Raw genomic sequence first — 20,159 nt, 5'->3', positions numbered from 1 at the left:
ATTTTTAGGATAGTGTGTTTATAATATAATTTTATGTAGATATCCACATTTATTTAATATTTTTCTTCTGCAGTTTTTATTGAAGATGCAATATTTGATGTCTCAAAAACCTGATGTGATAGTCAAAAACTGATGCCAGATTTGGAATCAGCACCCCAAAATTACCTTAGAACCGTTGGAATACCTTATGCCAGAAAAAGTGTGTTGACCAGTGTTATAGGAAGCCACTGGAGCTATGCACTTTTAAATCTAGTTTGTTGTCCTTCCCCTGCGCACCTCCGATTAGCACGGTTGGCTACGTACGGTGCAAAAGAAGTTTAACATATATACTTACATGCATACAAGGAGCGTGAGGGTAGCCAGTGAATGGTGTCAGCTTCAGTGGAAACGTCATGAAGCTGGCGTGGAGGCAGCTGGTAGGGGAATTGAGTAGAGATGAAGAGGCATGGTGACAGCGTGATAGGACACATGCAACGTGCGGGAATCGGCAGAACCTCCACGAGAGTGTGAAACGTTACTCTCAAAGCACAGATTGATATTCAATTTACAAACGTATAACTTGCATGAAAGCATCAGCGATGTAATGAGACACATATATGTATGGAAATGTGAGCTAAAGATGCATGTGAACAAAAGAAAATGATTGTTGGAGGGACACCTGGAAAACAAAACACGGTATTCATCTTCTTGGTTCTTTCGGTAAAGTCACGTAGAAGGGAAATAATAAAATAATAAAAATAAAACATAATAAAATAAAATTCTCACGACGTTTCGGCTACAACACAAGCAGCCGTCTTCAGGTGAAGAACAGACAGCTCTGTTCTTCACCTGAGGACGGCTGCTTGTGTTGTCGCCGAAACGTCGTGAGAATTTTATTTTATGACTTTACCGAAAGAACCAAGAAGATTTAATCCCTGCAGTCACGAAAGCTTTGCATCGAAACACAACACGGTATATATATCGCTATTATTGGAAAACTAGGGTAAAAAAATGAAATAGATTTTGCGAGTGGAAGCAGTTTGGCATGTTTGATGGCACACTAATAGTGCTGGTTAATAACAAAATGTAAATGTTTTAAAAGGTAATTTTTGATAGTGTATTATCAACTCGTTTTCAACAATACTGGGCTGGACATTGGTAAGCTCCATGTTCAGGTTCAAAGTGATTGGTTTTATGCTTTGGGCAGTTTTCCTAAAATAACTTTAAGCGTACTCAAATACATGGAGGCACACAATCTATCCCAGTCATAGCAGTAAAAAGCTTATCTGGCTGCTTATATAAAAAAAAAAAGAAAATCCCTTAAAAATTGCCACCACAGTTTGATGTCCGAGAAACAATTTGTATTTTGGGTAAGCAAATCCAATCGCACGTAACTAATTTTCCCTTGTTGAACCCCGCGACCTTTCCAAACGGCAACACGGCACCAAGATGGACGCCGCCTTGTTATTTAGCACAGTCGTTGCCGACGTTGGGGCGCGAGGCTTTTGTCGACCGACTCGGCCGCGGGGCGCTTATTAAGTGGCTCGTGTGCCCCGCGCAGTCCCGGCCCTCGTGACCTCGCAGGCCAACGTGACGCTGGCGACCCGAGGCCAGCACAGCAACCTGCAGTGCTCGGCGCGCGGGGAGAGACCCATCATCATCCGCTGGGAGAAGGAGGAGACGCTCATTGATCCCGAGCGCATGTTCCGCTATGTCGTGTACACGCAGGACACGGGGGACGAGCTGCTCTCCACCCTGCAGGTGAGCCCATCGCTCGTTTCACGTGCTGCGTGTGACATCGCCACGGTTGGTGTTATGGTTGGCGCACTGCATATGCAATCCAGAGGTCGTCGGTTCGGTAATGTCTTTCCGGCGCAGCTGTTGCAACAATGCCCAAGTTTCGATAAAGCTTCCCACCTCTATCCTCGCGGCAGTGTAAAAGGGTAGATCACAAGTTAGTCGAGTGTGGTGGGGTAAAATGTGTCTTCCAAGATGTCCTTGACAGCGTGGAAGAGTCGTCCAAATACCTTTATCTCTTTGTAAAGACTTGACACACTTCTCTTGAGATGGCACTTTATTGAAGACGCGTTCACTTGACATCGGGCAGAGACCCTCACCACAACATTCCTGTAGCCACCAGTCCCTTCGCACTCACAACTGATACCCCTGTCATTACCCCCCGTGGCAACTAGTCCACTCACAGCGCATGTAGGCTCTACTGTGATTACATCTTTATATGCAGACCTTCTTCATGCCAGACATAAACAAGTGGTCAACGCTCGCCAGTCCCAATACAAACTCCTGACCATTCTTTATATTAAGGTGGTTCCACCGGCTGAGATGCATCATGGCCACATTGGTATATCTATATTTTCCCAGGAAAGCTTCACGAAGTGGCAAGATGTTAACTACCTCGCCTGGTAGACAGGAGGTCGTGGGTTCGGTTCCGATCCTGCCGCGTGTACATTTGAGTTTTTGTCTCTTTCTATTCTCTGGTTTTCCCTCCACGTTTAGAATCAACATGTGTTTAGAGGTTTTGGCTGACATAAATTTGCACACGATAAGCCACTTCGTTGAGCTATCATTTGTGGCCAGGTCGCTTCTGAAAAAAGGCTAAACACCCCAGTGGGCCTTACCGGGTAAAATAAAAGTATATTTTACAGTTTTAAGTCCCAATGGTCTTTTTCAGGAGGTTCCCTTTTGGATATTTGGTCATTCCTGTTAACGAATGTTTGTGGGAGGAAACTGCAGTAAGCGGAAAATATTTGTTTCTCCTGAGGAACAATTCAAACCAGACGGCAAACATTAGACTGAATAGTAATGTGTTTTGTTTACATAACCATGAGTGCCAAATCATGACAATGAATCACATTACTTAGGGGGTGAACCATTACACGCCTACATGATACACACTGCACAGCATAGCACTTGCATGTATTTCTCCCTTTCCTCATAACAACCACCAACTCTAGCCCCATATGAGTCTGCATTAAAGTCGGTGGGGATAGATGCCTCTGATACAGAATGAGAGTAATACATCCCCAAAGTGTGCCTCACTTCTGAAGCTTCTGAAAAGCTGTGCAAGTATTTACGGATACACAGGGAATGGATTTACCTTAGTTTGAAAAAAAAACGTGATGCGCTATTACTCATCAACTTTTTAAGTAATGGACAAAAAATGTGGCAACTTTTTCCTCATGTTTGTATTCAAACTATAAATGTAAGGGACGTTTAATTTGTATTACATTTCATCCACGGCTGTTTTAATGTTTTAAAAAGCAATGAAAAGAGATACACGACAGCAACTGTGGTTGCCAAATCTATGATTTGTCCAAGTGTCCACATAATGTAATTCAAATGTAAAACAATGTAAGTTAGCGAGTCACAATTAGCAATCATGCTAAATTAATTATCGAACAACTTATGGAATGAAAAAAATATATCTGGCCTGCTAAAACAAATTATTCCAAACCCTTATTCATAACTTGTTATTCAGATTATTATTCACTCAAATGATGGAACCTCCTTACAGGGCACCACCTATAAGGAGATGGAGCAACGATATTCCTGTACTATTTATTCTACTAATTTGGTATTTTACCAGGTAAGGCCCACTGAGCTATACAGCTCTTTTTCAGAAGCGACCTAGTCACAAGTGAGAGCCCAATGAAGTGGCTTGTCAAATACTCTCAACGATTAGTTAATGCGCAGGAGCTGCATCGAGTGATGCATAGTGAGATCATGACGGATGTTGATGGCTTGTGAGGCTTTCATCCAGGAGTGTATAGATCATAGTTGATCTTGATGGTGATAGTCAATCCAATCGATCATCCCTCCCTCTTGCAAGCACCATTGGTATAAAGATAACAGTGCAAACCTTTTAAAGATTCATAATTCATAATATAGGTTTTGGGTCAGAGCGTGTTATTTATAAATGTGTCGTAGCCCTCCACCACCCGACACGGCCAAACAGTAAAAAATGTGTCACGTTTTTCAAAGGACAAACTAATTCACTTCTTTAGCCCATCGGGCAAGAATGGTGAAGCTCTCCTGTTGCTTCCGGTCTTAAATAGAGCAGCATCAGGGTGACGTCATCATTTTATTAAATTCAATCTGGTGCAGTGATTCGAGGCAAAGAGGGGGGAGGGTATTTTAATTATATAGATTGGTAATCATTCAATTGTTATTCATTGGTATTTGTTTCCCTTATAAGGAATTGTAATTGTATTTATTTAATAATACGCTTCTTTTAAAGATCCCTAACTGCACCATAGCAATGTGGAATTTTCACAACTGGTGCAGAACCAACACTAATGTTGAGCACTGCTCAATGCTTAGCATTGTAATGAGATGCTTGGCGGTAATAAATAACACATATACGTGGGCAATGCATTGCAATATATATATTTTATATATCTCACTCAAATTATTAGCAATGGTAGTATCTATATTTAAGCAGGAGATGAGAATTCAGGCCCGCTGAGACAAATGATGCAAATTTCGATTTAAAGCTTTCGTGACTGCAGGGATTCATCTTCTTGGTTCTTTCGGTAAAGTCATCACGTAGAAGGGAAATAATAAAATAATAAAAATAAAACATAATAAAATACAATTCTCACGACGTTTCGGCCACAACGCAAGCAGCCGTCCTCAGGTGAAGAACAGGTCTGTCGGAAAGACAGCGTCTGAATGAACAGGTCTGTCTTTCCGACTGTCTTTCCGACATACCTGTTCATTCAGACGCTGTCTCCCCGACAGACCTGTTCTTCACCTGAGGACGGCTGCTTGCGTTGTGGCCGAAACGTCGTGAGAATTATTTTATTATGTTTTATTTGTATTATTTTATTATTTCCCTTCTACGTGACTTTACCGAAAGAACCAACAAATAATGCAGTGCCTTTTTACCAATGGCGACCTGGGGTTGTTGCCTCGTCGCTCCCTGTGCTGTAGATACTGCCCACGGTACGCGGAGATTCCGGCTTCTTCACGTGCCATGCCATCAACTCTTACGGCGAGGACAGAGGGCTCATCCAGCTCACCGTGCAAGGTGAGTTAATGTAGCATCCCCCCCCCCCCACCACGTGTCCTTGTGCAGATTTACTCATGCGCGTCGGGAGTGTAGTTATCCCTCACGCACGCGCGGCACGTATATTTTGTGTGCACTCTGTAACGATTGACCATGCGTCGCCGGGTAATATAATTTGCCGAGGGTATTTTACGTTGCGTTTCTGACTCGCTTATTCCGATGTGTGTCTTTCAGGCGCAACGTTTTGTTTAACACGTTGTGCTTTCCAATGAAAATGAATGTTGACATCACATGGTATGAATGTCCACAGCGAGATTTGTGGATGTATTTCACTTCTAAATGCTTGCTACTCCATAGTGAATCACCATGACTCTTGTGGGTGCCAGGTTCTATAAATGCTTCCAATCATATTGACACTGAATTCACCCAATATCTTCAGAACTCAGAGATAAGCAGGCTTGAGCCAGGTTAGTGCCTCGGTAAAAAATCATAAATTCATGCCAGGTGGTATAAGCAAAGGACTGCAAGGTGGCCATGATAAGGGAGTACAGCAATGGGTCGAACCCACTGATGGTTCAATATATTGGATCTATCCGTGGCTTGCATCTTTGATTGCAGAGCTTCAAGTGCTGTCTCCTCACTTTGTTGGTTTTCTCCAAGGTTCCCTGGCACCCTTTCCACATGCCAAACACTCATAAATGACGCAGGACCCTCCTAAAAAAAGGTCTTGAGGAATGTTATGGCGTTAAGGTCGGCATTAAATTTCGATTTAAAGCTTTCGTGACTGCAGGGATTCATCTTATTGGTTCTTTCGGTAAAGTCACGTAGAATGGAAATAATAAAATAATAAAATTAAACATAATAAAATAATTCTCACGAAGTTTCGGCCACAACGCAAGCAGCCGTCCTCAGGTGAAGAACAGGTCTGTCGAGAAGACAGAGTCTGAATGTCTCTGACAGAGTCTGAATGACTCTGTCTTCTCGACAGACCTGTTCTTCACCTGAGGACGGCTGCTTGCGTTGTGGCCGAAACGTCGTGAGAATTATTTTATTATGTTTAATTTTATTATTTTATTATTTCCATTCTACGTGACTTTACCGAATAGAACCAAGAAGAAGGTCGGCATTCTCATCTCTAATTCCGATTTCTGATGCCAGATTTACTCACCATCATCTTGTCTCTTGCCTACTGATGCACTGACATCTCCCACACCGATGGCGGAATGCCTTCTTTGCAGTGGAACTAAATATAGACTCAGAGCAGTGAAAGCATTGCAATTGCATATCACATTCTATAACAGAGCGTGGTTTTTTAATGCAATGCAGATACCACACTGTGATTAACCATCAAAGGCCACATTTGTAAGGCTGCAGAAATGTGAATACAATCTAAGGTGTTTAAAAAAAAAATGTCCCTACCTTCCCCAACCTTCACACCCGCCACCCGCCCCACCGCTCTTCCCCCCACCTGCCGTCCCCCAAGCAATGGGACGCCGCTTGATGTTGGGAAATGAGGCCACCGTGTGTAACAGCTGTTCATGTTGTGATTTCATGTTCATCAGAGCCCCCGGACCCCCCAGAGGTGGAGGTGAGGGAGGTGAACGCTCGCACCATCACCTTGCGATGGACCAGCGGTTTTGACGGCAACAGTCCAATCACCGCCTTTGACATTGAGTACAAGAACAGATCAGGTGAATGCCTGCTGGGTGTTTCATAAGTGGCATTTTGCACTGATTTAAGGCAGGTCGGTGACAGCTGTAGCGGAAAGGTGGAGGCCCAGAGTTGGAGCGGGCAGGTTGAAGTCATTCATCACCCCCCATGTAACGCTCAATTCTCCAAAATAAATGCTCTTAAAGCCATTGCTGGCAAACCGGCCTTAACAAAAAAACATGGAGGAGTCCATTACGTATACATTTCCCCCTGTGTCAACACTGTTAAAATTGATAGTTTTGTTCTTTGTTAGGATCTGCTCGTGTGTCACATCAGTCACGACATACAATTTTGACCTTAAGTAATTAATTTGATGCTATTGGGCACAATGGAAATCACAAACTGATTTTGCGAGCTCTTTTCGAAATAATGAATTGCATAGATTCCTTGTGCCGTTAACCCGTGGTTGAACATGTACGAACACACTGAATATACACCATTCCACTGACAAGGCATGCCTGTGACATGATCAGCTTACTCGAAGGCCTGCATTGTGGATAACTTGGCCATATGAATGTATCACTATTGTAATTAATGCAATGGTGTTTGGGAATTTCTAATATATTAAATATAGAGAATATAAATAAGCCAAAGGAATTTCTCCATGGCAAAACAGAGCTCAGAGTAAGATGAACTTTGCATACATTTATATAAATACGTGATATAGATATATAATTAAATGCACCCATCCTTATACATTTTGAAAATTCATAAAACAGTGATGTCATTTTAATTAATATAAGAACGCAATTATTTATGCAAGTGTTCATACAATATGCTCGTTTCAACACTGTCATGACCTCAGGTAAACGTATGATCATGATGCCAATAAAGACGACGACAATGATGATGATGGTGAGTGATATCTTGCTTATAACCAGAAACTTGGGAACAGAAGCAGAGAACCAAGGACATTTCGTCCACCATCAACCAAGCGACCATCATTGACCTCCATCCCGCCACACACTACGTCTTCCGTGTGTATGCCAAGAACCGCATCGGCGCGAGTGAGCCCAGCAAGGATCTTCCCATCACCACACAAGAAGCCGGTACTAACTCTCTTCTTGTGGTAGTCACAGAGGGTTAGGGATGTGCTCCAGATTTGGAGATTAATCCAAAAAGCGAAAATAAATACGACATTTTGGACTTTCTGGATATTTTTTCCGAAGTGGCATCAACATCATGACGTATATGGCACCAAAAAATTGTGCCATGTATGGCATTGGACGACATCATTGATGTTAGCACACGGACATTTGGCGAGAGTGCATAGCATAAATGATCCTTAAATCTGAAGAAATAAAATCAAAATTTGCCCTAAATAATCTGAAAATATTAAATATTATTTAATTCAAATTCAAACCCATCTTTAATGGAGACTGCCTAGACTGGACGCCACAGCATGCGTTGCCTGGCACTTGCAAAACCCACGTGTACCAATATTAGTATGCAGTTGAATCCCCTTGTGTCCCATCGAGACACTGGCCCAAAAAAAACACTTTGGTTGAAATGATGGGAATGACATGCTTATCAAGTACATACAATTGCACTAACCCAGTGTTCCAATTTAGATGGCACAATTTAACAATCTGTGAAAGGCAGACATCATTTTTTTCCCCTGTATGTTGTCAATCCTTAAACAAAAAGCACACTGGTCTCAGGTGCACAAGTACTGTTGCAAAATGAAAAAGCATTCCAATTTATATCCCAATGGTTGTTGCTAACAGAATGACTAATAGCCAAATGTATATTTACGTTACTTGAACATATTTTAAGAAACCTAGTTGGGCAGCATGTTCATCGCTTGAGTGCGTTTGCATGTAGGTATGTATGTGCATGTGCATGAATTATATTGTGTGTATGTCTGTTGTGTGGGAAGCGCCCGATTTGTTCATCTCTCCCTCTCCACGCTAATGTAGAGCTCAAAATACTAATTTGTAGCTCTGAGTCAGTGTACGGAACATTAACTCATCATTCATGGGGCACTACTGAATATTCCTCACAGCCATATCGGACTCCTTACCCTCGCTCAGAAAATAACCTCCCAGTTGACTAGCGAGCATGCTATGTATATCTCTTCTGCAAGCTTCATTGGTCTGGCCTATAACATGTTTATTTACTTTTCATATCACTGCCACAGCCCCAGATGGACCTCCTTTAGAAGTCATATTGGAGCCTCAATCTTCGCAGAGCATTCGTGTCACATGGAAGGTAATGTTTCGTGTTTCACCTCATTAGCTACGTTCGACGATTGTGAAGTCTGAATAGTTTGTGAATCCATAATGTTACATCTACAAATGGCGCTGGCAAATATCAACAAATGCCAATAAATCTGGGGTCGTATTTACAGCCTATGTGTAATGTCATGTCACAACAGTTCCACGATGTTTCCACATCTAATTTATCATCTTCATTTGACGTGTGTACGTGTCTATATTAGGAAAGCTTTTTTGCTTTGTTGGTGGGTATAATCGTTATTAAATCATCATGAAAGCCATTGCTTTTTAAAATGTATAAGGTTAATTTATTGTGTACTTTTTAATTGATTTCTGATTATTCTATAAATATAACTCTAAATTAATTTCTCGTCTTGCTCCATATCATTTACGTAACTTATATTGGATATGTTACAGCACTTCAATCCATCTTCAATTTCCATCGATCTTTGCAATTGATATAACATATTTGTGTTCTGCTTATGTAAAGTAGCATACGATAATGACACGTTACAATCATAATTGTTTCTCTTCAAAAGTATTCGATTCACAAAACGATTCAGGTACACACAAGAGGAAATGAAAGGGGGTTGACACCAGCACAAACACATCACGGATCACAGTGTAATGTAAACTTGTTCAAACTGCACGTTTAAATAAACCATTTCAATAAATATTCTTGGGTTTTTTCGGAAAATTCACGTAGGTAAAAAATAAAAATAAAAATTAATAAAAGTAAAATAAAAAATAAAATAAAAATCACGACGTTTCGGAGGCAACACAAGCTTCCGTCTTCAGGTGTAACTGTCACAGCACGCTTGCTCATTTCCTTGATACAGCAATCGTGCTGTGACGGTTTCACCTGAAGACGGAAGCTTGTGTTGCCTCCGAAACGTCGTGATTTTTATTTTTATTTTACTTTTATTAATTTTTATTTTTTACCTACGTGACTTTACCGAAAAAACCCAAGAATATGAATCATTGCAGTCACGAAAGCTTCAAATCTAGAATCATTTCAATAAACTCTACAACCATGGTGTCTTCCAAAGCTCTGGTACCCCTGCAGGAGAAGTAAAACATAGAGGGGGGGGGGAAGTGCCTAAATGCTGTCATGAATTCTCTAAAGAATCAATGCCCACTGGAATCTGTACGATGAACAGCTCTAAGTTTGACTGTGATGGGTCACATTTATGATGCTCGATCGTGCCACCATGCAACTACCGTCAGGACACCAAGTCTGTGAACGTGAGAAACACATGAAGATATTTTATTCAGGTATAATGCAGGCAATGCCACTCATATTGCTGGCTTTCTGAGTTTCTGTTGTGATCAGTTTATGCCAGCAATCCTAACGGTGTCTTAGTTTGAGCAAAGGGGTGATAACGCTCAACCATGAGAATATGTAGTGTCGGTGACTCATGGCTTCTTAAATTTATGGACATGATCTAAATATGAAACAGCATTTCAAATTAAAGCATAATAATAATCGCGTAAGTCTATCTGCCCGATGTTGGGACGTTACGCAAGCTGTGACGTCACCACACCCTGCTTGTCATTGACTTTTTGGTGACACGCACAACTGATTAATAATAGAGATATGAATAAACACCGTTAATATTACACACACAAAACAAAAACTGTGCTATTCCGAACACTGACTATAATAAAAATGGCATGCATTTAATAATACTATAGCTAATTATATCCATATTGTTATATGGAGTAAGTTAATGAGGTAAATTATGCCTTCCCTTGGTAGAGAATTAAATCACGTCAGGGAACAGCTCCGATGGATGACACCGCACACCCTCATTAAGTCACTTCATTAATATGGACCTCTGCACACTCTTTTAAATAATCTCGTTCTGCTTCTCCGCATATTCGTGTATTTTAGCCATTAAAATGTGGCTAAAGGAAGTTCAGCGTGCAAGAAAAACGAAAACCTAAAAACTGTATTATTTGTCGTGCATTTATTCAAGAGTGGCAGAGACCAGAGGTGGCTGTGTGGCTCACAAGTCGGAAGACTGAGCTAACGCCACTGTTATCCGAGGGCCGGGGTTAGGCAGCCACTCGTGATCAAGCAGGGTTCTCAAATATATTGAGTTTATGGTCTCAGCCAAATGACTGTAGTAACAAACAAACAAAAAACGCTCACCTTTAATTTTGTATCTGCGTTTAATTTGGCTGTATTCTGGCTCTGAGAATAAAGCATATATATTGATTTTACTGTCAGGGACTAATATTGCTTTCATGTGGCATGGTCTGCGGGAAAGTGCTTCCCCTTAGTGTATGGATCAAAGGTCACTTGAAGGGATTTCAGAGGTAGCTCTATCATATTCACTTCTGTGGGCCGTTCTCTAACACAGAGGGTTGCAGTGCTCTACTCTGCAAACGCTGCAAATGGATACTTTGTCTCTACTCTGCTGAAGGCACAGACCGGGAAAAACCTGGGGAAACGTAACAAAAACAATAAAAAAGATTGGTTGAGACCATCAACTGCCTACGCTTGATAACCTGGTGTAATAATCACAGAGAGGTTGCCCACGTTCAAGCTCAGAATTTCAGCAATGACAGAACGGTTCAATGATCTGAGAAAATACGAGAGCTAGTCTGAGTATGTGTTGCCATAGAGATCCACATCCATGCGAGTGATTATTTAGATTGTTTGGCTGCAATACATTTCCACATGATAAGCCACTTTGTTGAACGATCATTTGTGGCCAGGTTGCTTCTGAAAAATAAACTAATAGCTCAGTGAGCTTTGCCTGGTAAAATAAAATAAAAATTTGCGTGATTTGCTGACCTTTCCTATACGTTGCACTCCTATTGTGTTTGTATTGTTTGTTGTTGTATCTTTCTGACCCGCCCGGTCATCCTCGCAGCGGATTTTGGCTGGCCATCGAACAAAGACAGCCACTGCATCGCTCGCTTTTAGATGCGCTTTTGCGGCCATCTGGAACGCAATTCCTTCCGATATTAGGAAGCCACTGGAGCTTTGCACTTTAAAATCTCGATTGAAAATTCATTTCCTTAGATCTCCTATTTTGTGTTTAGTTTCTTGTCCTTCCCCTGCACCTCCGATCAGCGTGGTTGGCTACGTACGGTGTGAAAGAAGCTCAACATACATAAATATAGCTCATCGGATTTCTCCAGTAAAAATTAATATTCTGATTCTGATTGAGTATTCTCACTGCGTATATATTTGCCTCTGCCCCACCTGCCGTCTTCGCTCAGGTGCCGCATGGGCACCTACGCAACGGTGTCATCCGGGGCTACCAGATCGGCTACCGCGAGGCTGAACCGGGCAGTGGTGCCTTGTCGCAGTTCAACATCGTGCGGCTGGAGAGCACGGGCGAGCGCGAGTCTTGCCTGCTGCATCACCTCAAGAAGTTCACGCGCTACGCCGTGATGGTGCAGGCCTTCAACCTGGCCGGCAGCGGCCCATCCTCCTCTGAGGCCTACGCCGCCACGCTGGAGGACGGTGAGAATCTCGCCTGCGCGGACCATCAACTTTTAAATTAAATATTTTTTTTGTAATTTTCTTTTTTTACCAGGTAAAGTCCACTGAGCAACATAGTTCTTGTTCAGAAACGACCTGGCCACAAAGGATAGCTCAACTTCGTTATCCTGTATGTGGAAATGTATAGCAGCCAAATACTCTAAACGCGTGTTGGTTTTATATTTGGAGGGAAATATCAGAGGACCTGGAGAAAAATCCACGAGACTACAGGAAGAACATGCAAACTCCAAATATACAGGCATCAGCGTCGGGATCGAACCCACGACCTTCTGCGTCCTAGTTAAAATATCGCCACCGTGGGGCAAGATGTTTTGAGGAATGAATGGAACTTCAAAGTAAAACTTTGTGGGCAACCACACACGAACGCACGCTTCTGGCACTTCTGACACTGCAAAAAGGGGCCTCTGCAGGTAACCCAGGTAACCCCTTTTGTGTGCATGGTTAATAGAACGAATCTTTGTGTAGATAATAGTATTTTCCACGTATCAATTTGGGGGGGGGGGGGTGATGGTGGATTATTGGAAGAGCAGATAATTGGAGGGTGGATTTGCAGAATTTCCATCTACCTGCTAACTTCATCATGGACACACTGTCTACTTTTGGTCTCGTAACACAGGACAACAGCTAATGGGGTCGAGTTGACATTGGAAGCAACCACAGATCTCCGAGTCACCGTTGGAGCTTGATTGGGAGAGTATTTCTAGCAACGGGTTTATTTGTTATTCATTGCATTGTACATCATTTACATTGGGTGTCGGCTATTTAATCGATGCCACAAAGGCGCATCCATCAACGCAAATGTGTTGCCGGTCGTGTTTATGGGCTTCTGATCATTTATTCACGGGAGAATCGGGGAGTTTGGTTGAGATAGCAATTGAAAACCTTGGCCGAATTATTGCTCTACGTTTTCCAAGAGGGCCCCCGATTTCACTCACATTCATATTCATTAGGTGCGGGAATTTGCACGAGACCACCAGTACCGCAACACTGTGTGTGGCAGGAATATTGGAAGATTGGACTGAAAACCACTACTTCAAGATCAAGTACATTGAGGTTCAGCCTCTGGCAGCCTGGGCCGTTACAGCTTTCAGCTGTGATCTCAGCTTAAGGCACAGCCTGTGATCATGTCGGTTACACAGGTTCGAGCAAAGTAGTGTCTACATGATGCCAAATTCTGTCTCTCGTTCAAACTAATATGTAACTATGGATTAGACATCGTTCATATCACTGCTCTATACCTATAAGGGCACATAATGGGATATAATTGGAAAAGTTTAAAAAGGCAATGCTAAGGATCACCCATCTTACAACTGAATGTTATCGAGTGTAAGAAGGAGTTTTGCAGTCTTAGGGTGTAGTTTCTTGTTTTTCACAATGTTTTTGTTTTGCCAAATGATTCAGAAGCTGGCAGTCACAGTCGGTATGCACTAGGCATGGCAGGATCCCTTCCCTTTCTCCACCCAGTGCCCTTTTGATTCGATGAACTATTCCAGTTCCTAATCGCGATTCGATCAAAACAATCTATTGTCAAATTGTTACCATCCCATTCGCATTGTTTCACCTTTTTTATTTCACGAGTACAGCCTAATTTATGACAATGGCCTCAATCAATGGAAAGTGAGAATATAAGTAGCATACAATTTGCATAATGTATCATGACGACGGCACGCACGGGCAATTCGGTGCGTGGATTGCAAGGCTAAGAGTGCAATTTTCACTGCTGAATCGATGCACCGTTTGACACGCCTGTGCGCGCCGCGCAACCGACAACTTCAGCGTTTGAACATTTGGTTTGCGAATGCAGAGGGATGTTATTGATGTTGGGTCACAGCTCGAGGGGTATTGGCCAGAATCATTTGCTGGGGGACTGTGGCTGAGAGAGGCTCACGTTATCTGGCACTCCCCTTCACGTGCAAGGGAGGGCAGCTACTCCTTGCTCATCCTCACCCCACATCCCCCCCTCCCTCTGCCCCCATTCCATTCCCTCTCCCTTCAGCAAAATTCGCTCGCAAAATTAGATTGAAAAATGCGTGCAGCTTCTTCGCAGACAAAATGCAAAACAGTACATCTTGAGTTTCTGTTGTTACATGAATGGGTAACGGTGGAGAGTCACAGGAGACGGATATTCACAGCAGGAAGCAATTCAAGGAGGGTAAATTGATGATTATTTTCACATTCGTTGCCTCGTAAATGAATGTAAGCCCGTCAAATGGAATAGTCCCAAATTGTGGGAAGATGCTTAGGTTTTTATTCCATGGTTGAAGAGTCAATATTTTTGATTTGTATGATAAAATAAGGTTGTTCGAGCCCAATTAAAAAACGTGTACAATAATAGATGCATTATGGTAAGACAAAATATAGTCTCTTTGGCGAAACATTTCTTATGAAATGACGAAGCTGAATTTCCTTCCGTGTATTATTGTAACCAATTTTTTCTACGTGTTTTTTCTGTCCACATTGCCTTTACTGACAATTATTAACTAAAGTGCTGCATATAATTTCTGAGCTCATTTCCTATTATAGGCATCATGCTCGATGCTCTAATGAACATCCCTCACATGACCTGATTTGTTTGTGTTTATGGATGAATACAACTCCTATAGCTTGTCCACCGACCTTCAGTTTGTCCACCTCATTGATTTTCACACATTTGTTGATGTTCTCCATATTTTCTGAACTAATATTTTCTATTCTATAAATGTGGTGGATCGTGGAGATAACTCCTTGTTTTAGTAAATATGAAGTGCCATGCATGTGTCATTCTCACTGGGACTATTCTTTTGCCGTTGATTGATTCAAAGTTAGGTTTTTAAAATATGATTATTTAGTTTTTGCATACGGCACATTTCCACTCGCTTTTAAGTCATAACACCAAAGGTTACGTGCAAATCGGAAATAAAGAATAACATCTCTCCTCAGTTTGGCACGTGAAATAGTTCCATTAAAAAAGATGAATCGGTCGAACCGCAGATAATGTACATGATCGCTTTTTGCATGTAGGGCCTGTGATGTGCGTTTGTACAATTAAACCTTTGATTTCACACGTAGCGCCCACGGTTCGCTCGTCGCGACACCTGACTGATCAAACGGAGTGGGGGGGCCGCTGGTAACTGACTTGGTTTTTTTTGCAGTGCCAAGCAAACCTCCCGCAAACATTCAAGCCGCCTCCATATCGGCTGACGCCATCTCCCTGTCGTGGTCGCCTCCGCCCCGTGACGCGCACAACGGCCTCCTGCAGGGATATCGAGTCATTTACTATCCCGTTCTTCCCGACGGAGGTAAGTCGTGACATCGTGGCGTATAAAAAAAAAACAACCGCGAATGATGGCAAACAGAGCGAGTAACCGAGCTATCCGTCCCATAAAATGTGCCGCCAGTTGGGATGAAATTATCCAGTGTTTATCTTCAACATTCTAACTGAATGCATCTTGATAATGACATGCTATGCCTCAGAACATTACCTCTATAACATTTCTTACTTCTCATAAACAGATTTTTTTTTCGTACGGAAGCACACTTCTTTGTTCACTTCATTATAATTTAAGGTAATGGGATACTGAATGTAAGCAGCTGTTTTCAACTAAGCTCAACTGGAAAGAATAAGTTTACATGAAAGCATGAAAAAGCTGTCTCGGCACGAGACAGGGTCCCATTGTTTTGAGGGAGTGTTTTTGCCAATTACATTTGGCGGTTCAGCAGCCTGAATTTGCTGATGAGATGCAAAAGGTTAAAACTGGATTCAATGTTATTATTTATTTACATTAGATAATTCAACGGTCAATTTTGGAAGATGTGCTACAAAAATAAGTATGAATTTTGATCTGGAAAAAACAGACAGACAGAAGAATATTATTGATATATATCACTATGTAACACGATTTTTGTCCCTGGGTAGTGTTATTTTTTTATTGCTTATGCCTAAAAAGCATCGAAAATGGCTATTATTCCCCACAAACTTTGCTTTTGTGACCAGGACTTTATGTGAAGAAATGACACAAATGCACACCGCGTTTTCTCATTGAAAATAGATACATTTCAAAATATCACTGTCCTGGTCACAAAAGCAAAGTTTGTGGGGGAATAATAGCCGTTTTCTATACTTTTGAGGCATAAGCAATTTGGAAATAACACTTACTACCCAGGAACAAATTATTGTTTTTTGTTACACAGTGAAATGGTTGCCTTATACCAGGGACACCCAACTAGAGCCTGCGGTTCTGATCCACCCACCGACTCGTCTTATCCAACCTGCAGCATCGCTCTCAAACTTACTATTAATACAGCCCACCACAACGTCAACATTAAATGAATGGAGTTAATTATATCACGCAAGTGTGAAACTGTGAAGTAAACTATCTTAGACTGAACGGCCATTCAGATGATGTGCGATGGGTGGCGGTGTTAGACGTCAGCGCGTGTAAGTGCTGTACCCTCATGTCTTACACATCCATCTGTCACTTCAATTTGTCATATCTCTTCTGAATATATCTCCTAGCTGTTATATTTTCTATCCCTTACGTTTACCTCTCCTATATCTCATTCATAGCTTTATTTTGACTCTCTCTGCTATCTCTCTTTTTATAGATGTTCTAAATACATTAGACTTCTTTGTCCGTTTTTATTTGTTTATGAGATATTTACTCTCCTTCTTGGTTCTTTCGGTAAAGTCACGTAGAAGGGAAATAATAAAATAATAATAAATTTATATAATAAAATACAATTCTCACGACGTTTCGGCCACAACGCAAGCAGCCGTCCTTAGGTGAAGAACAGGTCTGTCGGAAAGACAGCGTCTGAATGAACAACACCAAGCTTGGCAGCGTATATTTAAGCTGAGTTAGAGGGGGGAGAGCGCCTTGACAAAGGAATTTGCATATCAACAGAGGCAAATTCCTTTGTCAAGGCGCCCTTCCTGAGGACGGCTGCTTGCGTTGTGGCCGAAACGTCGTGAGAATTATTTTATCATGTTTTATTTTTATTATTTTATTATTTCCCTTCTACGTGACTTTACCGAAAGAACCAAGAAGATTAATCCCTGCAGTCACGAAAGCTTTAAATCGAGAGATATTTACTCTTCATTTGAAGCTTTATTTACTATGCGTCTGTGGCTCAAGGTTCTACGAGTGTAGCAATCTGGCATTCGATGCCAAAAAGTTTGGTACCCCCGTGTCTTACGCTGTATGCAAGTGAAACAGATTTGGCTGCCGGCACTTCTTAAGGAAATATGAGTGTGCGAAAAAGAGTTTGCGCAAATGGAAGCGGTGAAAACGTGTCTCCGCGCCGATGTGCATAGTTCACGCCTCCTTTCCAAAAAGAACCGACTGTTTTCACTTCTTGAATGGGACAACCTTTATCTGTGCTGGCACTTGAATGTGGCCCGATTGCATCGGGGTGTGCTCACGCCGTGATTTGCGCCATACTGCCCGCTTGTCAGGAAGAACATTGTGTTAGGTACCAAGAAGGAAAATTAAAATGAGTGTGAACCCATTTTTAGATGTAAAAATATTGCAAATATTACACTATCATTATAGTATACTCTTTGGTTCTTTCGGTAAAGTCACGTAGGTATAAAATAAATTCAATGATAGTGTTATTCGTAGCAGTACCGTAATGCCAATTATTTACTCAAGGAAACCTCACTGTGCGTCAAGATACTTTAGCGATATTGTCCTGCATTGGGATGTTTGACAAACGCTATAGATGCATGTTTGGCATGTGAGAGGAAACTGGAATTCCCATTAGAATCCTATGCATATTAGGGGATAGGGTGATTCTCAGCACTGCCATCTCTTGTCTATGTCACAGCCCCACACCTACAGCACCTGGCAAGCCCCAGTGATGATCTATCCAGGCGCTAATCAACACAACGTACATCTAGAGAGAGATGTGACAAGATCAGAGATATTAAGGGTGATCTCATTATAGACAATAAAAGTAGTGATTACGAAGTAACTTTGTGAATAATACTCAGATAAAAAAAAATATTTTCAGAAAGTTATTAGGATGTGTGCTGACAAAGGTTATTTATGATGCTAATGTTTATGTAATTCCTTGATAATTTAATTATTTCGCTTCCCGTGCTTGTTTTTAATTACATGACACGATACGTTGTACAGAATATGTTTTATAAAGCGACGGTGAAGGTTCTTGCTATTTAGACACTGAATGGTGTTGGATTAAAATAAACCTTTAAAAGATTAACATAAACACTGCAGTTAGATGTGTTTTTTTTATTTGCTACACAGTAGAGCAAGCTTGTAAATTCAAAAAGACTGCTATTCTTACGGATAATACATGTTAGTTTGTTCATGTGCTCCTTTTAAAATGTATATGGGAAGCGCATAGCCGCGCACGTGAAATGTCCAATAACAACGCAAACATTCGTCACCAGACTTTGTTCAGATGTTACCGGCTTGAAATCAGTGCGTAATGAATTCGGACGCTAAAATACCGTACGCTCAAAGGTCATGAATGTTACAGTTTGCTTTACCTCTTCAAGGTAACAAGAAATGGCAGGCAGATGAGAGGGCGAAGAAACAACTATTAACAATAATAATGAATTACTAGGCATTTCTACTACCGCCCAGGGAAAATAACCCATTGTGACACATAATGCTTTTGAAAAACCAATTTCTCAGTTTATACACAATGTGGTTTTGGTTTTTTTCTTCTCCCCCTCTGCCTCTTTACAAAGAATTCCAAAACACTATAACATTTATCTGATACAGTGAGGGTAATTTACTGCTCGCTATTATTTCCACTGCGGCGAATTATTAATTCTCGTCCTTACTCCATGTGTAACACTAAAAATAAACCCGGTGGTCTGTACGTGCAGTGAATTGGATGAAGATTGAATAATTCAGTTAATTTCGGACGACTGGATGTGCCTTGATGTGCTGCATCCATTTTTATCAGGCAAATGTATCGAGGCAGCGTAATGGCATAGAGATAATTAAATATTGATGGCCACGCAAAGCAGCGAACACAGAGCTGTACATTCAAATGGATATTCTTGGCAGCAAAAGTTCACGGGCAGTGGCTTTGTATAATGAAGAGCTTCAGTTTGTGATAGATGAGCAGTGCAAGGGGGCCACACACTAATTTTGCATTATTAACATAACCACGACCAATTTCTGAACAGGATTATAAACTTGAAAGGGAAAAAAAACCACGTCACATCCATTAATTATCCTAAATGTATGTATATTTAAATAGCGGTGGAATGTTTCACATATCAACGTAGTGGACCATGCTGGATTTAAATTAGTATGTATTTTGTATGAAAAAAATATATGGTTTTATATATTATGAATGTGTGCATATGAAATTGTGTATTTATGTTTGGATTTTGCTTCTTTCTGTCTGTACCTTTCTCTGCGTATTCGTGGTGTTGTTTATTTATTAAGTCATCCTATTTTGCCAGGGGAATTTTCACGCTTGCTCACACTTTTTATGAGCAAATATGTTTGTATTCATGTATTCATTTTTCCGTTTAACAATTGATTGAAACGGATTTTTGTATTTCTACAACAAAGCGATGTGGACTCCCCTTTACTTGTGTAGTGACTGATTTGGAGACGTAACTTCTTGGAGGCAAATCTTTCATTAAACACCAAGCACACTTTGTACACTTTATACAATACACACCGTACACTGTTACACACTCTCTGTCTCTCGCTTATACGCAACTCTACACTGGTTGCCAGCC

At 41.3% G+C, this 20,159-nt stretch overlaps 1 protein-coding gene across 1 annotated transcript in view; it reads left to right on the top strand.

The window, feature by feature from the left end:
• The window catches only part of LOC144728500 (cell adhesion molecule DSCAM-like), a 197,878-nt gene that overhangs the window by 127,844 nt on the left and 49,875 nt on the right, over positions 1 to 20,159 (top strand). The window contains 7 exon segments of the mRNA XM_078607988.1: positions 1,541 to 1,740; positions 4,930 to 5,026; positions 6,568 to 6,696; positions 7,597 to 7,764; positions 8,856 to 8,926; positions 12,166 to 12,412; positions 15,583 to 15,729. Coding sequence (XP_078464114.1) covers positions 1,541 to 1,740; positions 4,930 to 5,026; positions 6,568 to 6,696; positions 7,597 to 7,764; positions 8,856 to 8,926; positions 12,166 to 12,412; positions 15,583 to 15,729 — 1,059 coding nt within the window.

The sequence above is a fragment of the Lampetra planeri genome, chromosome 29 (assembly GCF_965212315.1).
Source record: "Lampetra planeri chromosome 29, kcLamPlan1.2.h2, whole genome shotgun sequence".
Taxonomy (NCBI): Eukaryota; Metazoa; Chordata; class Hyperoartia; order Petromyzontiformes; family Petromyzontidae; genus Lampetra; species Lampetra planeri.
The sequence above is the reverse complement of the archived record's forward strand: the minus strand, read 5'-3'. Positions and strand labels throughout refer to the sequence as shown.